At 34.8% G+C, this 24,620-nt stretch overlaps 1 protein-coding gene across 1 annotated transcript in view; it reads left to right on the plus strand.

Annotated features, from left to right (window-relative positions):
• The first annotated feature begins 1,021 nt into the window (after positions 1-1,021).
• The window catches only part of LOC150110684 (selenoprotein F), a 66,876-nt gene continuing 43,277 nt past the window's right edge, over positions 1,022-24,620 (plus strand). The window contains exons 1-2 of the mRNA XM_090400310.1: positions 1,022-1,180; positions 14,068-14,238. Coding sequence (XP_090256436.1) covers positions 1,136-1,180; positions 14,068-14,238 — 216 coding nt within the window. The 5' untranslated portion in view covers positions 1,022-1,135. The remainder of the gene's footprint in view (positions 1,181-14,067; positions 14,239-24,620) is intronic.

Below are 24,620 nucleotides of genomic sequence, written 5' to 3' on the forward strand. Positions count from 1 at the left end.
ACTTGAAGGACGGAGCCTGGCTACCAACTCTGCTTATTCTCTTTGCGAAAAGAAAAAGAAATGATTTTTTAAAAATTAGAACCAAAAAAAGAAAATAGAACCAAAAGAGAATAGGGAAGCTTTATTATCCCTATTATTTGGGAAATCGAGGGCGCCTATTGGTCATTCATCCGTAGCCATACTGAATGTCGAGCACATGATTATAGATGGTTTTAGAGGCAAAGATAGTCTGGCAGACAACTGCCATCATTGCAATCCTAAATCGTGGTAATGTTATTGTTGCCGTTTGTAGCAGCCCGAAGCATATGGTTATTTTTATTTTTTATTTTTTTCAAACGCAGTTTTAAGGGCTCGAGGTTTCTAGGAGCAAGAAACCAGAAGTACCTACATGAAAGATTGACTAACTTTGAAACCGGCGAAAAAATAAAAATAAAAAAAAATTAGAAAAGTTTCTCTAGGTCGGCGAGTACAATCCCGTCTATAATAATGATTCTTCATGTTTAGCATTATGGTAACAGCAAGGAATCGTTACCATACATTACACTACCAACACCATAAAATTTAAAATATACGTTTCTTTCTTTCTTTCTATTATTATTATTATTATTATTATTATTATTATTATTATTATTATTATTATTATATCTTAACATATAAGTCTAGAGGAACAAGAAATAGGAGACGATCAGGAAGAAGAAGATGGACTGAGTCCGGAACAGGTCACTTGGCCTAGAACCTGGATAGGAGGAGAAGAAGAAGATTATTATTATTATTATTATTTGTGAAAGTTACTTCGAATTGAATAAATTTGCAGAAGAGTCTTGCGATATTTTATATCTAGAGTTGAAGTCTACCTATTTTGGGTATTCTTCTTTAATGAATTTTATGAAAGTGAATAACTAGAATGTAATTTGTAATTCCTTTTTTGAGAATTAGAGAAAACTCTATTTTGCTTTGTTCGGTTTCCGTACTTCTTGACCTATTTTTTACTTTCTTGAAGGCTTTTTGAGCAAGTGGCGGATCTGAATTTGAATTTAGTTACTAAGCTGCATTATACTGAAACTGAAGTGTTTAGGCCAGAAAATAGAATTCATGCGGTGAAGTTCTGTTTGTTTTGAAAGTACACGTCAGCAATATGGCAGATGTCATTGGGTTGATGTTGATTGTTATTGCTATTGTGGTATGACATTATATTTTATTCTCTATATTCTTTTTTTCATTTGAGAGTGAGTATTGTCAGGAGAGGCTGCGATGCTAGAGAAACACGCATGAAATGTTTGACGAATCTTTAATGAGTACTTACTAGTGTGTGGTCTCGTGCTTCCCCAAGCATGAGGCAAATTGAACTGCCATGCGTATTCGTAGCGTGCTTCATTTATTTATTTTTATTTTAAACTTTCACTCACTTATTAAATTTTACAGAATGTGGAGAGAAAATAGTAATGAGATTTTAAGATTTTTCATTATGTGTAATAACACGTAATATCGAAATCCTGATTCATTCCAGAAGTACAGTATAAACTTAGTTTTTGGTAAAATTATCTCTAACTATATAATAGGAAAATAAGCACCCCTTTAAATACCTATATTTGTTAGATGCATAATACGAAACATGCCATTAATATCAGAATAATTAACAAATAACTGCACAACCAATTTAAAAAAAAAAACCCAATTTAACAAGTTTTGGCCACAACATAAATCACAGTCCACATATGTGGAAAAATTTACACTGTTATTTCTTACATATAGTATACAGTTATAAAGTTCTGTAAAGGCAAAATGTTAAGAATGGCTAACAGACCACTAGTTGCATATGCGAAGAAATTAGTCATGGCTATAGCTCTAATGGACAGATAAAATAACTAATGAAGAGGTCTTAAAAAGAGTAGAAGAAGAAAGAAGTTTGTTAAGGAGGATAAAAAGAAGCAAGGGAAAGTGGATCGGACATTCTGAGAGGGAACGGAATCATTAGAGATGCCATCGAAGGAAAAATAGACGGAAAAAGACCCAGAGGAAGAGTAAGGAAAACAATGCCAGATGACATGCTCAATGGAAACAGGTACACAACCTTGAAAGAAAAGGCTCAGAACAGAAGTGGAAGGAAAGTTTCTGCTACTAAAAGAACCTGCTCAATTGCAGAATACTAGAGAAGAGAAGATAGTTCTCATTATTTTATTTTGTATTTGAAACAAAAGAAGTCGATTGTTATAGCAGTCTCCATCCCCAAAAGATGATACCATATTGCAGGAAAGAATTTACCCATGAATAATATAAGCATCTTAAAAATACTGAATTGACAAATTTTTAAAATAATATATTCTGTTAATTGCAAACCTCAACTTGTTTGTTAAAAATGTGAGGTGGGCATTCCATTTCATGTTGCTGTCAATAGGGAGGCCCAAATACTTTACTGATTATGTTTTTTTGATCAAGCTACAGTTACAATTTTAAATTCCAGTAAAATTCATTTCATGCCATTTTATAGTTATATTGTGATCTAGCTTTTAAGGTGAAATGTTTGGATGTGGTTTTATTGGTATTAATTTTAAGGTTATTATTCCTAAACCACTTATTTAGTTTCAACATATAGTTAATCCTGTTTTCTAAATCCTCAAGGTCGTTTCATTAATACCATGTCATCAGCAAACAACATACTTTTGCCAGAAAGTTTGTATACACACACACACACACACACACACACAGATCATTTACATCTGTTAAAAATATGCCCTGCACTGTTATCATCAGGGAACCAGAGCAAACAATGCAAAGCCAGCTACTGCAATAAATCCCAGAACACATCCCAACTCGACATCAATAGTGTTTAAGATTGGATAAGTACCAGAAGTACTATCAGAATAATAACATTCAGGAAAAAAGAATAGCTATAGTATTCAATACTAAATATGAGGATAATCATCTTGAATGGCAGGTAATCAAGTAGAATGATGTGGGTAAATATCAGAATGGAATATTGGACAATGAGAGTTATTTTTGCCAATGATCTCACAGAAAATGCAAAGGAAGAAATGGGGGAGAAATTTTTCCAGGCATTAGAGAAGGCAGCTGACACAGTGAAAAAGGAACAGTTGGTCATTGTTAGAGATCTAAATAGTAGAGCAGGAAATGATTATCATTATCACACATATAGAATTGTTTTGGGAAAATTTGGATAAAAGAGCCAAGCTAATAATAATGGTAAGTTCCTGCTCTATTTCTGTTTAGGACATGGGCCAGTTATTGCTAACACCATGTTTCAACATAAAAATGTGCACACATTCACATGGAAAGAAGACGCGAGAAATAAGAAAAGTCTCATTGACTGTTATCGTTGAGAGTGATGTTTCCCATTGGTTCAAGACAAGTATACAGGGGATTTGAAATAGGAAGCGATCACTATTTAGTTTTGCGCAGGATAAAATTGAATTTCATATTGAAAAGAAGAGTGCATAAGAAAGTTTTAAAAGGAATTGAAGTTGAACAGCCTTCAGATGTGAACTGTAGACTCAAATACACAAAGATCATTCAAGAAAAAATGAAACAGTTTGAAAACAAGAATCAAACCTTGGAGATTCAGTGGCATGCCTGAAGAAAACATTGATTGATTCAGCCAGAGAGGTATTTGGTGGGATAAATAGTGGATTCAGGAAGTTAAAGAGGCAGTCAAGGAAAGGAAGAAAACATATAAAAAGTTCCTGGCAAGTAAGTTAGTTTGTGCTCCTACAGAATACAGAGAAAATGTAAGAAAGCAAAGCATAGTGTAAAACTAGCTAAACAAGTCATGGAAGCCTTTGGTAAGAATATAGAAAATAAATATTGGTAGGTGGCAAAATATTATAGAGGCTATTGAAAAAGCTTAGAAATGGAGGAAAGAGTACTGTAAAAGGAATCAGAGATGATAAAGGTGTCATGAAAACTGAAGATAGATATTCTAGATGTCTGGAGTAATTACTTTGAAAGATTGCTAAATGCAGCAAGCAATGTCGGCACAGTAGTATAAAGTCATAAAAAACCTGAAATGTGGAAGGCAGCTAGAGTAGATGAAATTCAACCGAAAATGCTCAGATATGGAGATTTCTTATAGTGGCTGCACTGCATAATTCAGGATGCCTAGTCAGAGGTTCGAATTCCGGATGATTGGAGTAGAGCTCTAATAATACCCATCTATATAAAACAATGTGAGAATTACAGAGGTATTTCCCTGCTGAGTGTTCTTGGTAAGATTTATGCAAGTATACTTGAGAAATGGCTAAGAAAAATTGTGAAAGGAAAGCTTGATGAAGAACAAGCTGGATTCTGACCAACTAGAAATTGTCAGGATCATATTTTCAATTTAAGACAAATAATCGACAAATCTTGGGAATATAACAAGGATTTGTATTTAAGTTTCGTAGTAGATCTCTGGAAATGGCATGACAAGGTGTCCAGAGGAAAGTTCTTCAAAACTCTGCCATGATATGGTGTAAATGGGACATTATGTCAAGCTATACATATTCTTTATTTAAGCTGTAAGTCAGCAGTTAGAATTGAAGGAAGTACAGGAAGATGGTTTGATGTTAAATCAGGTATGTGTGACAAGGGTGCACTATCTCCACTGTTATTCATTAACTGTATGGTTCACTATAAATGAAAGTGGTATTAAATCTGATATCAAAATTGGCCATGTTAATCATAGCTTTTGGCTTTAAGCAGATGATGTTATACCTCTGAATAAATCCAGTATAGGTCTGCAAGATTCCCTGACTAAATTGAATAACTGCTGTAATAAATTTGGCGTGAAAATCAGCAATAAAAAGATAGACATTAAAAATAGGCAGCAACATTAACTGCATTTTTGGTGAACTTATAGAACAAGTAATCATTTAAACTATTTAGGCACAATTTTTAGTGAAGATGGCAAATTAAATGCAGAAATAGACAACAGAATTAGAAAATCTTGCAGAGGAGGAAGTTAGCTGAATAAATTTATATGGAATAAGAAAGAAAATGCTAAATTAGCTGTGTGTGAAACAGTGTTCAAACTAATTTTTAACTTATGGATGTTAAAAAAAAATAAGTGGGATGTTAGTGAATATCCCACTTACTTTCTTTTAGTGAATATTACAAGAGAAACATTAATGCAAAACACAATTAAATAATATTAATTAAATGTTTGCTCTTATGGGGATATTGCACAGTAAAACTGTTTATAAGCTCTTCTAAATTTAAATTATAAGCTATGTCTGCCTCTATCGATATAGTTGCTAGACCAACCAATCTTTCTTGAGTCATTGCTGCTTGCAAATAACTTTTAATCAGTTTAAGCTTGGAAACACTTCTTTCCACACTTGCTACCCTAATAGGAATTGTTAACAATATCCTTAGGGCGGTGGTTATGTTGGGATAAATTTCTACAAGATTTTTATATATATATATATATATATAATATATATATAAGGATGGTCTGAAAAGTTCTCGGCCTAACAATGAAAAAACGAATTTATAATTTCAAAATAATTTTTATTTTTTAACATAATCTTCCTTAAGACTAATACATTTATTCCAGCGATGCTCCAACGCCATTATCCCACCCCTGTAGTGGTTCTAAGTAAGATCTGCAAAATACCCTCTACAGCTGCAATCAATCACCTCTTGATTCGAAGAAAAACGCTGATCAGCGGGGAAGAGTTTTAGTTTTGGGAAGAGACAGAAGTCAGAGGGAGTCAAATCTGGGGATAGGGTGGATGTTCCAATAATTCATAGTGCAGATCCCTTAATTTTCCCATTGCCAAAACACATTTATGGGCAGGTGCATTGTCCTGATGTAAGATGATTTTTTTCTTCTGCAAACCAGGTCTTTTGAAATGCTTTAGTCTCAGCAATTTCATGCACTTGGACTCACCAGTCATCCAGTACCATATCGTGCACTTGATCAATGATTTTTGGTGTTGTTACATTTTTTGAATGTCCTTCATGTGGATCATCTTCAACAGCCATGGTTAAACTCGGCAGCCCATTTCTTAATTGTCAAAAACGAAGGAGAAGAGTGCCCATAAACTTTTATTAACTTCGAATGAATTTCTTTTGGCATTAAATATTCTACTACGAAGAATTTTATAACTGCATGATACTCAATTTTATCCATTTCAAGGGATACAGACCAACATTTTTGCTTCAGACAGCTGTATAAAACAAACTAATTGGTAGAATGACTTGCAATTTCATGTGGATGCTTATGATGGATGTACCAACTTAGAAAAAAAAATCTTGCCAATGGTGTTGCCATGTATGGTCGAGGCCAAGAACTTTTCAGACCACCCTTGTATATGATAAAATTTGGTGAGGACCACTTTTTTGTTGTATTATTTTTGAGAGAATTTTTAATTCTTCAAATAAATCTGTTGCATCTACATCAGATGCTGTAAAATATCTTGTTGTCCTGATGTGGTGTCTACCGCAATATGGCTAAATACGTACCCTTAATTATGCAGTGTCGTGAGGCAGGCTGCCTTTATGCTACACCCTGTCGACAGTACTGCCTAATTTTGAAGACTTCAGATACATAATGAACAATCCTTCATGGCCAGTAATTTACAAGACTTGAGATACATAATGAACAATCCTTCACGAATGACTAGTGAGAAGGGAAAGCAGGGTGTGAGACAGCAGTGGCAGGTTATTATGGCGTACATATGATTGGTGCGGTATTAATAAAAGATTGCGCGACTGAAAGATAAAAGCAAGCTGACAATTGAGTTGAAAGCTAACTCTCTTCAAGTGAATTCCGTAATATGTGAAACTGCAATAACAACATTCACTATATATATTTCTTAGTTTTAACACGTTTACGAATTTTAGCACATTCAGTTGAATTTTATTGCTTCTTTGCGGTGGGCGGACTCGCACACATCTAACTAATAACAATAGTTTTTAGTTAGATACTGTGTTTGCCGGTGCAGTATATGGTTTTGCTTGAGTCTATACAGCATAATTTCTGTATGAGGGGAGGGGACATGTGATTCATTAATTAGTGTCGTTTTATATCCCAGTTGTCTCTAATTGCACTATTTGTTGAGAAATATATTACACTGACTGCTCGTACCTTATTCACTGACATAATAAAAGTACTTGCTTTTCTTGCCTCTGAAGTATAGTGACTATTGGGGAGGGCGTGTTGTTTACCACGGGGAGCAAGTTACTATCGCCCTGATGTGAACTTGTTTAAGCTTTTTTTCATGTGCAAGATACATGCAAAACTTTTTAATTTATTTTTTCTAAAAGTGAAATCAGGGGTGCAAGTTATACGTGAGGGCAAGTTATATTTGAGTAAGTACGATATTTCAACTATAGATAAGTATATTGGTACCTTATTTAAACAGAAAAATAGCTTGGATGACAATGATAACACAAATAATACCTTGTGCCCAGGGTCTGTACCTAGGGTACAGACCTTAGTCGTAAGTTCTTCATATCAGGGTATTCAGTTAGCATCAGAGTGGATAAATGGATTAATACTTATTAAAGGAGAAGGGTCTAAACAAACTCCACCAGAATAAATAAATAAAATTAAAAAAAGTGTTGCAACAATCTAGCAATAGCCTCACATTTATGATCCTTGCTTTAAGGGTCCCAGAGCTTATTCGTTTAGAATTTAACCACTGCACAGAGTCAAAACAGCAATCAATGCAGTAGTGCCCTTCATTTTTGAAAGCAAACAAAAGATGGCCACTGTCTTCTGAGGCCAAAAAAAGGATCTTGCTTGTCGATTTTCTTCAGTGAGGAACAATAATTAATGTTGATGCGTATTGTGAAATGCTGAAGAAACTCAGACAAGCAATTCAGCAAATTCAGAAGTTCAACTTTCCTGCTTGAACTTTTTGACCACCCACCTTTCAGCCCCGCCCTTGCACCCAGTGACTACCTCTTCTTCCTGCATATGAAACAGTGCCTCCCATCTCAGCACTTTGAAGAAGATGAGGAACTGAAGAACAGCATGATTCAGTGGTTGAACTCACTGGTGGAAGACTTTTTTTGATGTGGTATGAAGAAGCTGGTGCCACGATACCAAAAATGCCTGGAAGTCAATGGCAACCATGTGGAAAAATAAAGTAAATATATGTATGTATTTTAGCGTAGTGTTTTTTTTTTTTTTAATCTTTGACTGGACATTCCTCAGACCAGCAAGTTGTGTATGATGGAGCAGTTTCTCAAAAAAGGATGACACTGGTTGTCATCCTTTTTTGAGAAACTGTTCTTGGGCCCCTGCTATTTAACTTGTGTATAAATGATATATCATGTTGACTTACTGGGGATCTTTATTTGTTTGCTTATGATGCAAAGTTGGGAAGAACTGTAAGTAGTACTGCTGATGTAAATTCCCTTCAGAAAATTTCAATAGACTTTTGACTTGGACAAAAGGAGTGGCTGTAGTATTAATAAGTGCAAGAAGTTGCATTTTGGTTCACAGAAATATAAGACTGTGTACTACATTGATGGCACTGTACTGCAGGAAGTGGACGAGATTCAAGATTTGTGATTGATGGTTGACAGTATACTGAAGTTTAGAGGGAATATTATTGTAAGTGTTGTAGACTGCACATTGTAGTGTACTGGGATAAGGACACTAACATATGAGGAAGTGGGTGTACTCATTGTATAAAGCACTGGTTTGACCACACTTGAACTATTGTGCTCTGATTTGGTCATCTGGTTTTTTATTGTGATGTGGAAACATTGGAGAGAGTTCAGTGATGAGCAACAAAGACAATATTGTGTTGCCTGAATGTTGACTATAAAGAGAGAGGGTTGAAGGGATGTAGATTGCAGAATTTGATGGATAGGAGGAAAAGAGGTGATATGATAGATACGTTTAAGTTAGTGAGGGGATTTTTATCATATTAATGCAGACAGAATTATAAAAAAAGCAGAAGGCAAGAGAGGAAGAACCAGAAGCCATCGCTGGAAATTATGTAAGAGTGTGGTGAAGAGGGGTGTGAGGAGTAGATAATTTACTTGGAGAATCATGAGTGAATGGAACATATTACTGGAGTTAATGGATTTGTTAATGCAGGGAGTGTTAAGGATTTTAAGATTCAGTATGATAAATATTCAGCATGACCTAAAGAAAAAACTAATAAAATGTTGTGTGGAGTGTTGCCCTCTATGCATCTGAAACATTGAAGAAAGAAGAAATTAAGATTTTGGAAAGCTTTGGGATGTGGATTTGGAGAAGGATGGAAAAAATCAAATGGACAGATAAAATCAACTAATGAAGAGGTCTTAAAAAGAGTAGAAGAAGAAAGAAGTCTGTTAAAGAGGATAAAAAGAAGAAAGGGAAACTGGATTGGACATATTCTGAGAGGAAATGGAATCATCTGAGATGCCATTGAAGGAAAAATAGACATTTAAAGACCTATAGGAAGAGTTGCTAGAAGAGCTTTAGCTCTAACTACAAAATAAAATAGAAATAGGCTAACTATAAAATATAATTCTTTCAATGAACCGAAACCTACCTTCGCCTTAACTGAGAGCAATCTTACATGATTTATCGCAGTTTTTTCATCAGAATACCAATATTTTTCAACATCCAAGGTGTGTCACTTGAAACCCTCAAGTGTGTCAGTGCTGACACGCGTGTCATAGGTTCGCCATCACTGGTGTAGATGATGATTGTAGTTGGAGAATTGGATGGAGACAGAGTTGTAGAGTAGGTGCCCTCCCCCGATGAGTCCTTGGACTCCCTGGAGGTGTCACGTAATAATAGAAATAATAAAATTATTTTTAGATTTGTTTAAGTTAAGGGATATTACATCCCATATAGTTTCTCAGCCGAATAAGAAACTCAGAGTTTCATGCCGAATATAGTAGGAACTATATAAAGTTCGGCGATTCCAAGCGTAAGCAAATACCTGGATACTGCCGCACTGACCCTAAAGGTAGTGCAAGCTAAGGCAACTCGTGTCAAAGGTGGAGCAAGTTCCGATCACTATTCTTGATATTTACCCATAATGTGAACTTAGCTCCTAGGAGCTGTATTATTGTTCGACATTATGAGAGAAGGTCACTACCCAGACCGGTTTCAACCTTTATTGAGGTCTCATCAGTGAGTAGGCAGACCTAGTTAATATCAAGTTTGTAGCGAACAGAACTTACAACCCTTCTACGAGTTTTGCCATGAAGTGTCCTAATAAATTATTAGATATATGAAGAGCCAATCTCTCATAATGTCAAACAATAATACAGCTCCTAGGAGCTAAGTTCACATTATGGGTAAATATCAAGAATAGTGATCGGAACTTGCTCCACCTTTGACACGAGTTGCCTCAGCTTGCACTACCTTTAGGGTCAGTGCGGCAGTATCCAGGTATTTGCTTACGCTTGGAATCGCCGAACTTTATATAGTTTCTACTATATTCGGCATGAAACTCTGAGTTTCTTATTCGGCTGAGAAACTATATGGGATGTAATATCCCTTAACTTAAACAAGTTATATGTCGCCAAATTGAAGCCTTTGGCTCTTCATATATCTAATTATTTTTAGATTTCTTCAATTTGTTCACGAAAGAATTTTTTTATTATTTTATTGGCTTCCTTGCTGCCCTTCTTGTATCCCAGAGAGGTATGAATATCAGCTGGATTATTATGCAAAGAGGATAGAGAATTATTATTTTTTTTTTATATTAATCCCATGTACAAGAGGTCAAGAGACCTACAAGCACATCAGTGCCATGTGTGAGGTGCAAATAAGGACTGAGAAGTTTATTGATGTTTTTTGAAGACCTGCAAGTTGTAATTGTTTGGGAATACTTAATGAGGAAGTCTGTTCTCTGTTCCAGAGGACAGAAGTGGATGGAATAAGAGGAAGAGGAGAGAAGAAGATTTAGTGTTTGTAGTTGCACAGTAAAGGGATGCTGGACAGCTGCTGCTCTTGTATTAACAAGAGCAGCAGCTGTGCAAATGAAAGTGAGGGAACACATTCTGTGGTGGGTGTCAAATGCATCAGAACTTATGCATTGGATACCCACCATAGGAATATGCTGGAAGAAGGCCACTTTATTACACTGCAGCAAGTACAAGTATGAAAGATTATTCCTTGGATTAGCCTCAGCTCTGAAAAACTGCCCAAACCTCAACAAATTTGGGCGCATGAGACTGCCCCAAATTTGGGAAGCTTACATTCTAAGATCGTCAGCCCAGCAGTCACAACAAGCCAATTTAGACCCTAGGGAACACCTTTCAATACTCTAGGACCGACTTCAGTTGCCTTTCCTTCAGCTTCAAGTGTGAGTGTCTGTGTGCATATATCATTGTTTTGTGATCCCTGAAGATGGCAATGTAACATTGCTGAAATATAGGTAGTTATTAAAGTTTTTATGATTAATAATTTAGTTTATGTTGTCATTTCCTAAAAAATTCTAAGTTATTAATCAGTATTTGCCTTGGTTACTAAGGCATTTTTTCAGGCACAGGGATATGCATTTATGTGCAGGTACAGCAACGGGAAGACAAATGCAGATTGAATTTAAAATATAATAGGTCACTAGATGTAATGACTGTTATTGGCATGCTCTTTACACTCTGTATGGCTCCTTTACACTTCTATCTTAGGTATATTGCACATGGCTTGAAAGAACAGCCAACATTTGTCTGTATAAACAGAAAATAGACCAATAGCTCTATCAACCATTCAGGAATTGCTGACACAGTTCATTGAATTTAGAGTGAGTTAAAATGTAAATTAAATATAAATCTGAGAGACTTACTGGAATATGCCACAGCTACCCATTTTCCTAACCGAAATAAATATGGTTACCTCATTATACCACATATCTGGGAGACTTTTATCATGAAACTGTCATCTGTATGATCGAGATTTTATGTTGCCCTAAAGAGGATACCCATATGAACTATAAGATTACATCTTAGACTGTATTTGCATCTCTACTTTTTTTTTTGTCTGCATGCATGTGCATATATTGCTGTGCCTGTGATGATGTCTTAGCGACCAAGGTGATATATTAGTTAATAATTTAATAACTAAATAAAAATAGTTAATTATTTCTCTTAGACATTTGTTTCTTCCTTGAATTTAAAACATAAGAAAGCACATTGGTAGTTATAAAATGCATATCATACGTATCATCAGTTGTGAGCAAAGTTCTTCAGAACTGTTTGTTTTCTAAAACTCTTTTGTTTTAGACAACTGAAGTTCTGAAGAATTTAGCTCACCACTGCATATATGCTGTTTCTTTGAATAGAAGAATAGCTAAACATGACTTAAAGAAAAATACATAAGCTAAGCACTTTTCATTTTAGAGACTGCTATTAAATTACACACCCACCCATGGTTGATTCTTTTTAATTATGCCACATCAGTAACAACATAATTTACTGCATCTTGCATGCTACAATTGTATCTAATAGATTTCTGTCAAATGCATTTGCAGAGTCCATTCAGTATTATGATGTAGCCATTTCCTTAAATGTAGCAGTTACTTTTTATAATAGACAGTGAGTAAATTACAAAGTTAAGATCTATCTTTTACAAAACTGTGCCTCCCCCACTAGAGCATCATGTACTTGCATCTTGCTCTTGAATTCTTACGTCATCCTACTATTCTAATACCTTAATAACCATTCCCAAGATACTGACTGCTTTATAATTTGCTACCTTTGTCTTGGAGTCTCTTCATTTATAGGAAAACTATCTTTCCATCTTAACAGGTTCTTAAGTTTTATTTCACATATTTAAAACAGTTCAGGTCCATTTCAGTGTCTATAATCAGCCATATTACTCTACTGTAAAGAAAGAAGAACCACTGGTTTTCAGTACTGTTATAGTAAATTAATCATACATTAAAAAATACCATATATTCATAATTACAAAGCACTTGTTGGTGTCCATATGAAGCAAAGCAGTGACTAAAAGTCTGATATGAAAATTTTGCTGTAAAAAAAATATTACTTCTTTTAGAAGTAATATTTTTTTAAATTTTAGTGTTTTTCAGAAGTTCCATTAATTGCTGCATAATGGAATTCTGTTGTTTTATATACTAGTTCACTCAGTAAATATTAATTGATGCTTTCATGAAATCATTTCATTGAACAACTTTTCTTACCATCTATCATGCAATTCCACGTATTTAAATTTGGTAGTCTGTTATATCAGTTTCATATTGTTATGTTATTTAGATTTTTACAGAAGTTATTATGGTATAGTTTGTTTAAAACTAATAAAATTAGTACAGCAGTACTTTGCATGACATGGTTTTGCTATTGCATGGTTTATAATTTTTAAAAATTAAAAAAAAAAAAAAAACAGTAGTACAGTATTGTACTACATTGCCAACATTCAAATTCTGCTAAAACAGTGTACTGTAGTGATTAGCATACTACAGTAACAGCTGTTCGATGCACACTTTAGTATTATTTTAGCTTTGGTGCAGTAAAGTCACGGTCACTTTGAAAATATTTTGTTTATTTTTTATTACATATGAGTATCCTTTTATATGCAATTATGAGTGGGAAATGCAATGAAATTTGTAAACCTAACAAATGTAAATGTTAATACTAGAACAAAAACTTGAAATTATAAACAGACATTGCTTCTGATTTTCTTATGGATGCTGATTTTAACATCGAACAAAGCATTAAAGTTCAGCAAGCATTGCAAAATGCTATTCGATTTATAAAGACATGCATGCAGAGAAAATGAAGAATAAAACCTGTGCATTGTTTAAGTACAATTTTTCCAAATAAAAATTCGTGTTCAATTATCAACAATAAAAATCTTTACTACTTTTTATTTTAATCCTTTTTAATTTTTCTGTGTGCATTAATTTGTATATCTGGTGAGTTTTCAGTTAACAAATGATGTGTAATCCTCCCCCCCCCCAATACTGCAATTAATTAATTGTCTGTTTGGAACTCATTATAATAATGTTTTAAACAGTGCAGTTTTGCATAGCATGGAACTTTTTCAGCAATATTAAAATTGCACTATGCAAGGTATTACTGTATACTGATTTATTCATTCTCAATAGAGTTTATTTACTGTATATTAAGATAATAATTATTTGTTCTCAGATTGCATTAGTGAAATGTGAATTATCTACTGAGGACTGCTTACAACTTGGATTGCGAAAGGCAGATTTACTTTGTACATGGTGTGATCAGTTATCTCAGTTTGATCTTGAGATTTTAAATGATAGCTGTTTACAATGCTGTCAAGCGAGTGCTTCGCGAGAACCTATTAAGGTAAGTTTTTATTACTGGTTCTCTTTTGTTTAAATATTCAAATGAAAGCTAATTATTAAAACAGTAATAGTCTTGATAAGATTCCATACCCTCATGTTTACCATGAAGGTAATGAATCTTATTGGAACTGGTGATAATGATACTTGTGATATGAAACCATCAAAAACATTTAATTTCTGGAACAAAACATTGAACCATTCATTAAAAATTTCCCAAAATTTTTGTAACCCAAACCTTTTTTGTTTGCCTTCCAGTGCACTGGTAAAGTGTTAAAATCCACACCTTTCACTGTATTGCCTGTGGTCTTAGACACAAACTCTATTGCAGAAACAAAACTTTCATGAACAAAACACAAGACATGTAACCATTTCGAATTGTAAACAAGAAGTGATTGTTTAGTAAATAGCTTAACTCCTTCCAAGCAGCTTTATTTAGGCGGGCCTCCCTTAATGGACCAACTTCAAGGAATCAGCATAGCACCCTTCTGCTTCCAGGAACCAATGGCAAGTGAATATAAAAGAGGAAGTTCCCCAAAATTCCAGTTTTATAATTCCATTATAATTATCATTTCCTAGAACGGTACATATGTACCGGTCTAGGAAATGATAATTATAATAGAAATATCCTATTTAACAGAACTGAATCCAAACAGAAATTTTAAAAATAAGCACCATTTGAACCGTGTTAAATCAAAATATGCTGTGTAAAAATAGAATTGCTTTTGTTTTCTAAACCGTGTTATTTTGAAATCATGTAAAAAAAGACATGTAAAAAGAGAATTAGCTGTGTATATGTGTATATATATTATTTAGTATTTAACACGTTCGCTGCCACCTACGAGTATACTCATAGTTTGTGTATGAGCTTCACAAGCCAACTACGAGTATACTCTTATGTCGATTTACCGACCTATGCCAAACACGAGTTAACCCTTAGTATAATTACCTTAATTTGGACCCTTGGATTCTGAATAAAGCGGAGAACATGTCTGGGGGCTTGATAGAAGGGAAATAATTTCAACTAAAATAAGGGTCAAAGCTGTATAACTGAGAGGAGACCTCCACATAGCCTTTAAAGGAATGCGGAGAACCGACCAGGGCTTCTGACCTAATGTCCAATCCTCACCTTCTCGTGGTGCACCCTGTTGGGTATCTACTTGGATACTGAACGAACGAGGATGGGCTGGCAGTTTGGGATTTAGCCGACCAAATTGTATTCTTATTGGTTAAACCAAAATAAAAAATGATGGTACAACATGACAAAATTTCATGCCGGCTGGGGCGTCACCCGGTTAAACAAGGCCCCTGTTGTTTTCGCCAGGGAACCAGGGCGAACAGCGAAAAGTCAGCTACTGGAACCATCTGAAAACAAACCCCAACTCAACATCACCAGAGATAAAGATCGGTACTATCAACATAAGAAGACTGAATGGCAAAGAAATGGAGCTAGCTGAGGAATTAGATAAGTACCAGATCGACATAATAGGTGTGACTGAAACAAAAAAGACCAAAACTGGTAAGATCTATCTGAGCAATAAATACAAAATGTTATATTCAGGAAATGACAAACAAGGAAAAGAAGGAGTAGCCATAGTATTCAACACAAAACATGAGGCTAATCTTCTTGAATGGCAGTCAGTCTCAAGTAGAGTAATGTGGGCAAATATGAGAATCGGGTACTGGACAATGAGACTTATTTGTGCCTATGGTCCCACAGAAGGTTCTACTAAGGTAGAAGTGGAGGAATTTTTTGATGCTTTAGAAAAAGCAACTGACACAATGAAAAAGGAAATGTTGGTCCATGTTGGTGATCTGAATAGCAGAGTAGAAAATGATTGTGAGACATACAAAAATATTTTGGGAAAATTTGGAGAAAAGAGCAAATCTAATAATAATGGCAATTACCTGTTGGATTTCTGCTCAGGACATGGACTGGTTATTACTAACACCATGTTCCAACATAAAAATGTGTGCACAAATTCACATGGAGAGAAGAGGCAAGGAATAAGAAAAGTTTCATTGAGTATGTTATTGTTGATAGTGATGTTTTCTCCCTGGTGCAGGACACCAGAGTGTACAGAGGATTTGAAATTGGAAGCGATCACTACTTAGTCTTGAGCGGGATAAAATTGAATTTCATATTGAAAAGAATAACATGTAAGAAAGTTTTAAAGCGAATAAAAGTTGAGCAGCTCTCAGATGTGAAATGTAGACTAAAATACACAAAGATTATTGAAGAAAAAATGAAAGAGTTTGAGAACAGGAATCAAACCTTGGAGATTCAGTGGCAAACTCTGAAGGAAACATTGATTGATTCTGCCAGAGAGGCATGTGGTAAGGTTGTTTGCAAGGATAAAAAAATCAGAACTCCCTGGTGGACACAGGAAGTTAAAGAGGCAGTGAAGGAAAAGAAGAAAGCATATCAAAAGTTCCTGTCAAATAAGTCAGCTTGTGCTCTTAAAGAATACAGAGACAAATGCAAGAATGCTAAACACTGTGTAAAACTAGCTAAACAAAAGTCATGGTAGGACTTTGGCAAGAATATAGAAAATAAATACCAAGAAGGTGGCAAAATGTTCGGGAGGTTGTTTAAGAAGCTTAGGAATGGAGGAAAGAGTGCTGTAAAAGAAGTTAGAGATGATAAAGGTGACATGAAAACGGGTGAAAAAGATATCCTTGAAGTATGGAGTAATTACTTTGAAAAACTGCTAAATGAAACAAGCAGTGATGACAGCACAGTGGTAAAAAACTGACTAGGCATGCAGTCAGGAATACATATCCATACTTGAAGTAGAAAAAGCCATCAAAGGCTTGAAATGTGGAAAGGCAGCAGGAGTAGATGATATTCGACCAGAAATGCTGAAGTACGGTGGTATAAGAGTCTTACAGTGGCTGCACTGCATAGTTCAGAAAGCCTGGACAGAGGGACGAATTCCCGATGATTGGAGTAAAGCTCTCATAGTACCCATATATAAAAAGGGAAATAAAACTGAATGTGAGAATTACAGAGGTATTTCCCTACTGAGTGTTCCTGGCAAGATCTATGCAAGTATACTTTAGAAATGGTTGAGAAGAATTGTGGAAGAAAAGCTTGGTGAAGAACAAGCTGGATTCAGGCCAAATAGAGGCTGTCAGGATCAGTTCTTCACTTTACGACAAATAGTCGAGAAAGCATGGGAATATAACAAAGATCTGTATTTAAGTTTTGTCGATTTGGAAAAGGCATATGACAAGGTGCCAAGAGAGAAGCTATTCAATACGCTACAGTTATATGGTGTCAATGGGACATTATATCAAGCAATACTTAGTCTTTATTTGAGTTGTAAGTCAGTAAGTCAAACCAAGAACCAGTAATTGAAAAAATTAAAAAATATAAACATGGATAGATGGAACACGTTCAAAGAATGAAAACAGAAAGATAACAAAAACAAGCCTTAAAGTACAAGCCATTAGGAAAAAGAAAACCAGGACGTCCTCTTAAATGATTCAACGATGACTTCTAATGCCGGAACAGGCTATACTAGGCCTAAATCCTTGATACGTATGATGATGTAAGTCAGCAGTTAGAATTGAAGGAAGTACAGGAAGATGGTTTAATGTTAAATCTGGTGTGAGACAAGGATGTACATTATCCCCTCTGTTATTCATTATCTATATGGTTCACATTATGAAGGAAAGTGGTATTAAAAATGATATCAAAATTGGAGATGTTAATGTCAGCTCTTTGCTTTATGCAGATGATGTTATACTTCTAAATAAATCCGCTACAAGTCTGCAAGATTCTCTGACTAAATTGAATAGCTGTTGTAATAGATGTGGTATGAAAGTCAGCAATAAAAAGGCAAAGACAATGAAAATAGGCAGAATCATTGAAAATGTCAACTGTGTTGTGAATGGAGAACCTGTGGAACAAGTGAAACATTTCAGTTACTTAGGCACGATTTTTACTGAAGATGGTAAATTAAATCTAGAAATAGACAACAGAATCAGCAAAGCTGGTATGGTAGGAAGTCAATTGAATAAATTCATATGGAATAAGAGACAAATTAGTAGGAACACTAAATTTGCTGTATACAAGACAGTGTTCAAACCAGTTTTAACTTATGGATCTGAGAGCTGGGTCAGAAGTAAAACACTTGACCAAAGACTAGAGACCGCAGATATGAGAGTACTGAGAAAGATTATAGGTGTGAACAGATGGCATCAATGGCAATATCATATTAAAAACGAGGATATTAAGAAAGAACTTAACATTGTCAACATCCAGGAATGCATTAGCAGAGCTAATCTCAGGTGGTATGGTCACCTAAACAGAATGGGCGAAGAAAGATTAGCAAAACAAGTGTTCTCTGCCAGGTTGGCAGGAAAATGACCCAGAGAAAGACTAAGATATAGGTGGATTGATACGGTACAATGTGCCTTAGATGATAGAAATATAAGATCTGATAATGTTGTAGTCTTGACAAGTTACAGACTGATTTGGAGGAAAATTGTAGATAGGAAGTTAGTAATGATGTAATTTTTTTCATGTAGTACTATCATATCCTGTACACCCCTTGAGGGTACATGGCAGGAATTTGATGATGATGATATAGTATATTATGTATGTGCCTCAGAAGCCAACTACGAATATACTCGTATGTCGATTACCAACCTCCTATGCCAAGCACGAGCTAATCTGCAGTATAACACGTAATTTGTAAATCAATTCAAAACTGATAAAATTCAATAAAAATAATAAAATGAAATCAATAAAATAAAAACTAATTTATTCAAATTACAAATGATACACTTTAAAACAATTTTCCATGCACAATGGTGGTTTTTCCTGGCAAAAAGGACAATAATAACATGTTTTGCGTCGTTGTTTGTTTCGTGTACATACTCGGCATGGCTTTGTCGGCGAATATTTTTTTCTGTAGGTGGTAAAATTTCCAAATAATGAAGATCCTAAATCCTGCTGATAATCTGTGATGCTGTAAGCTCATCCATTCCAACAAAAACGGAGATAAATTGATCTCTAAATTTTAACGCAGTCATTGCGTTTCCAGTAATTATATTATAAAATTTTTGCACATTTTGAATGTATATACGAAAAATGCATATTGCCAATTTCTTTGGCCATCTAATTGTCTTTTGTAAGGGGGAATAGTAAGAAAGCATTTGATCAGAAAGATAGATGCCTGACATACCCAAATTATAGTCCCTAACGATATTTGGTTTTAATTGAATTTTACCATTCCGATTTTTTCTTTCAACCATTTAAAATTTGTGCATATTTGAAATGGAAAGAACTTCCCTCTTATCCTTCCATTTGTGATGATGAATTCATTAAATTCATCATCACTCATATTAGCGTAAACTTCTAATTCTTTATCAGTAAGTTTTCTTTTACTGGTCATGGCGAAACTGAAGGTTTTTAGAGACTTGACGCAATAAACACATTCTTCAGCGCATGTAATATATGGGTGGGGGTGATACGAGATTACTCGTAGTTGGCATATGAAACAAAATTCTGTCTGATAAGCCGGCTACAAGATTACTCGTAGTGACCTTGAAGATGCGAACGCGCTTGGCATGCGGGAACAAGCTATGCCCGAGGAGCGTGGCAGTGAATTTGTTAATAACTAGAACACCGAGAATTAAAAAATAAAAGCAGATTTTAATAGCACGACTAGTTTTGCCTTTCACAGACTTCTTCAGGTGCAAAAAAAAACAAACATAGAAATAACCAGCAAGATAACCGTACAGGAATTTGTTCTGAACAGTACAAAATGCGTTAGCAAATAACTGTTAAGGTTCAAGCCTTGATGAGTTTAAAAAAGAACTCTCTCTAATTGTATTATTGGGCATATGTGTGCATTTAAGATCTTGAGCACGCCAATATTGGATAGCAGAGCAGTGACAATCTGACAAGTTGTAACTAAGGTTACTGTTGATATGTACAGGGTTAAGGATTATTTCTTTTAATTCTATTATTTTCATTTCTATTTCGTGTAACAACGATGAATGTCATTTGACTTTTCCCAGAGAACTGGATGTGGGAGCCCTTCTTCATTGGAATTTGCGGAAAACAAAACGTGGCTAGATAAAGCACTGGCTCGTGTTCTCTTGTAATTTATATCTCTTTGCCGTTTCTCTATATTCCAAAAGAATTATTACTTACCAAGATCGAGAAGGTGGCTTCTTTCCTTCCTACCCAAGACTCAAACTTACTTCATATTGAATCCATTTTCATTATTAACGCTAGACCTCCTGCAGACATCATCACCTCTTCAGAACGACAGGCTATTAATCATCTTCAGATTAATAAAAACAGTATCATTCTTCAAGCAGATAAAGGAAATGCTATGGTTGTTCACAACACAGCAGATTATCACAACAAGATACTAGATTTGTTACAAACTGACACTTATTCTATTCTAGAAAGAGATCCTACTAGAGAACTTCATAACTGCACAAACAATCTCTTGAGACCTACATTGGAATTATCCAGAAATTTACGTCTTTCCCTTCATTCTCTCCATCCACTGTTCCCTCGTCTATATGGATTACCTAAAGTCCACAAGGAGAATATCCCATTACATCCTATAGTCAAAGGTATGGATTCTCCAACCTTTCTAAACATCTTGCCACTTCTCTAAAATGTTTCTCCGGCAAATCTTCATCATTTATCCAAAACTCAACGGATTTTGTGTACAGCATTAAGGATATCACCATCAAAGACACAGAATCATGGCCAGTTTCGACATAATTTCCTTATTTACAAATGTTCCTATGGAAGAAGTTCTTTCACTATTAAAAGACAAAGTATCTAAGAAGATCTTAGCCTTATTGACACACTGTATTAATTCCGGATACTTCAAATTTGAGAACACAACCTACAAACAAAATTCGAGACTAGCTCTGGGAAACCCTTTATCTCCAGTACTCGCTAACATCTACCTGGAAGATTTTGAAGAAAAGGCTATCTCATCCTTCCCTTTAAAACCAAAGATTTGGAAACGTTACATTGATGACATCTTTTTAATTTGGGAACATGGCCTTGAATCCCTCTGGAACTTCCAAAACTACCTGAATAATATACATACTAACATAAAGTTTACAACTGAGTTGGAATTATTGGTTCTCTGTCTTTTCTGGGTGTCAAACTGACCTGTTCAGCAGGAAAATTAAAGATTTCTATTTACAGAAAACCTACCCATACAGACAGGTATCTTCATGCTTGCTCCTACCACTATTCTCCACAAAAATTCAGGATTGTTTCTACACTTGGACACCGGGCTCGCTAGTTTCTTTCTGATGAAGGAGAACTTAACAATGAACTCAATCTCCTTCTAACCACATTTCAACTAAATGGCTACTCAATGAAGACTATCATCAAACTTCTGTTCAACCCTCTCCCTGCAATGAATATATTACAATTTTTAAAGGTAACATTTCTATTCCCTACATCAGCTCTGTCACACCAAAATTGGTGAAGATTCTAAGAAAATATAACATACGGACTATCTTCACGACACTATCAACGTTATTCTCTTTTAAGTCGGCTGAAGACTAGACATAACAATGTCAAATATCCCGTTGTCTACCAAATTTTCTGCAATTGTGGTAAACCATACTTTGGCCAGACGGAAAAATCAGTTGAACTTCGTGCCGAGGAACATCAAAGAGATATAAATTACAAGAGAACATGAGCCAGTGCTTTATCTAGCCATGTTTTGTTTTCTGCAAATTCCAACGAAGAAGGGCTCCCACATCCAGTTCTCTGGGAAAAGTCAAATAACATTCATCGTTGTTACAATGAAATAGAAAGGAAAATAATAGAATTAAAAGAAATAATCCTTAACCCTGCACATATGAATAGTAACCTTAGTTACAACTTGTCAGATTATCACTGCTCTGCTATCCAATATATGCGTGCTCGAGATCTTAAACGCACGCATATGCCTAATAATACAGTTAGAGAGAGTTCTTTTTTAAACTCATCAAGGCTTTAAGCCTAACAGTTATCTGCTAATGCTTTTTTGTACTGTTCACAGCCAGTTCCTGTACAGTTATCTTGCTGGTTATTTCTATGTTTTTTGCACCTGTAGTCAGTGAAAGACTAAACTAGTCGTGCGATTAAAATCTGCTTTGATTTTTTAATTCTCAGTGTTCTAGTCATTATATACTAAATAAAATGTACTCAAACCCGAATAAATCAATGTATAAACATATATATATATATATATATATATATATATATATATATATATATATATATATATATATATATATATATATATATATATATATATATATCCTCCTTGGGGGTATTTACACTTTGAATTCATAAAGAGGCTTCCATGCACCAATGACCTCAAGAGCCATACCAGCGGTAACTAAACTACTGGTCAGGCCACTCTAGCTCTACATGTCAAGAGGTTGTTGCCTGAGTGAGTGAGAGAGAGAGAACCTGATCCTTCATGTTGTTGGAGATTTGTGTGAAGCTAGTTATCTCTCAAAAGAAAAATCTAACTCTGTGTCTTCCAATGGAAAATTTATTGGATATAAATAATGGACTAGGTGAGATTCCTACTTTTTTCCTTTATCTGAAAAGGATAAAGGCAAAATATTAGGAGATCAAGAATTTCAAGACATTCTAGAAGTAGCTACATGGAATGTAAGAAGTATGATGACAAAAGAAATGGAATTAGTGAAACAATTAAAATGCAAAAATATGAAAATTGCAGTGATAACAGAAACCAACAAAAGATGAAGAATTGTTTTGTTATATAGTGGAGTAGTCTGCACGGTTAGCCTAGTGGCTGTGCGCTTCGCAACCATATGCTTGGGGAAGGAGTGTCCTAGGTTCGATTCCCATCGGTGACGTGAGGAGCTGAAGGATCTTCCTCAGCCATTGCCAAGTTTGCCAGTCTTGAGCATGGACAGTAGGGTTTTTTCCCCAGTTTATCCTGGGGTTTTTCAAGGTTGAGTTCTCAAGGCCTGTTTGCAGGCCTTGAGAACTCACCACTACAGGACATAGGATACACCGGGACGTAGGGCTTGACCACCTTATCCTGTGAATGGTTTGAGGTCCGATGATTAATAAACCCTCGACACCGCAAGGTAAAAGAGGGTAAAAGGAAGATGATGATAGTGGAATAGACCAATATATTTTGAGTGGACTTTCCATTTTAATTGATAATAAATGGAAAAATAAAATACACACTTTTGTAAATGATGGAATTATAATGGTTGAAAACAAATAGAAGCTACTTAAATATTATCGGAGTCTATGCCCTTGAAGATAGTAGAAAAAAAGAGATTTTGAGAAGTTTTATGAGGATCTACAAAAAATAGCTAAATAGATGCAATAAGAATGACTATGTAATTGATTGCAGGATACCTCGATACTAGAGTTGGAAATAATCTAGTCTCAAATGTTATAGGTAAATATTAAGAAATGTGCACAAATTATAAGAACTGGTTAGGTTTTTTGCATTTCGATAATTTAAAAATAATTAATACCTTCCACGTGTAAGAGCTACACATGTTTACAGAGTAAAAAATTTTTCAGATCATTATTTAGTGATTTCTAAAATAGAAATACAAACAAAATGGTGAAAAGAAATAAATAAGAAAACACAAGAAATAGAAGTATACTAAATTTACAAGAAGAAATCATTATGGTGTTATGTGAATCATGATTAACAGTTTACCTAAACAGAGCCAAAATTAAAGAGAATCAGAAGAATGGAAAACTTTAATAAAGGTAATAAGGTGCCTTCTGAAGTACTCGGAAAGAAAAACGAAATCTTAAAAAGAAAAACATTGAAATTTTGAACGGTGTTATAGAACATTTCATTTTCTATATGATTATTTATGTCATTGTTCAACAACACAAGGAAACAGAAGAAGCATACAAAAATAAAAGGAATATTGCTAAAGCATGGTAAAGAAGGTCATCTTGGGATAGATTTCTTAATTGATAGAAGACATACTTTACAAGAAATATGATACAAAATATTAATGAAATTAAATAATGAATAAAGAGATTTAGCACAAATCAGTATAATAATACAAGACAAGCAATGGATAGAACTTCATATTAGTGAAATGGATGTGCAACCTTATTAAGCAAGAGATCCATAAGATGATGTAGAAGAAATATCATGACAATATCAATGAGAGGAAGTATGAAATATATAAAGCACAGGCTAGAAAAGTTAAGAATATTATGTAGAAAGCTAAATTGGAGTCGAAATGAAATTGGCTATGCCAGCAGGCTAAAGGCAATCCCAACGAACTTTATTGTTATGCCATAAATAAAAGAATGAATGAATGTGGAAGTATACCTTTACGGAATGCAGAGGGGTAGTCTTATGTCTGAAGCTGATG

This window comes from Typopeltis vanoorti, chromosome 1 (assembly GCF_054136105.1).
Source record: "Typopeltis vanoorti isolate ZY-2024b chromosome 1, IOZ_Tvanoo_1.0, whole genome shotgun sequence".
Lineage (NCBI taxonomy): Eukaryota > Metazoa > Arthropoda > Arachnida > Uropygi > Thelyphonidae > Typopeltis > Typopeltis vanoorti.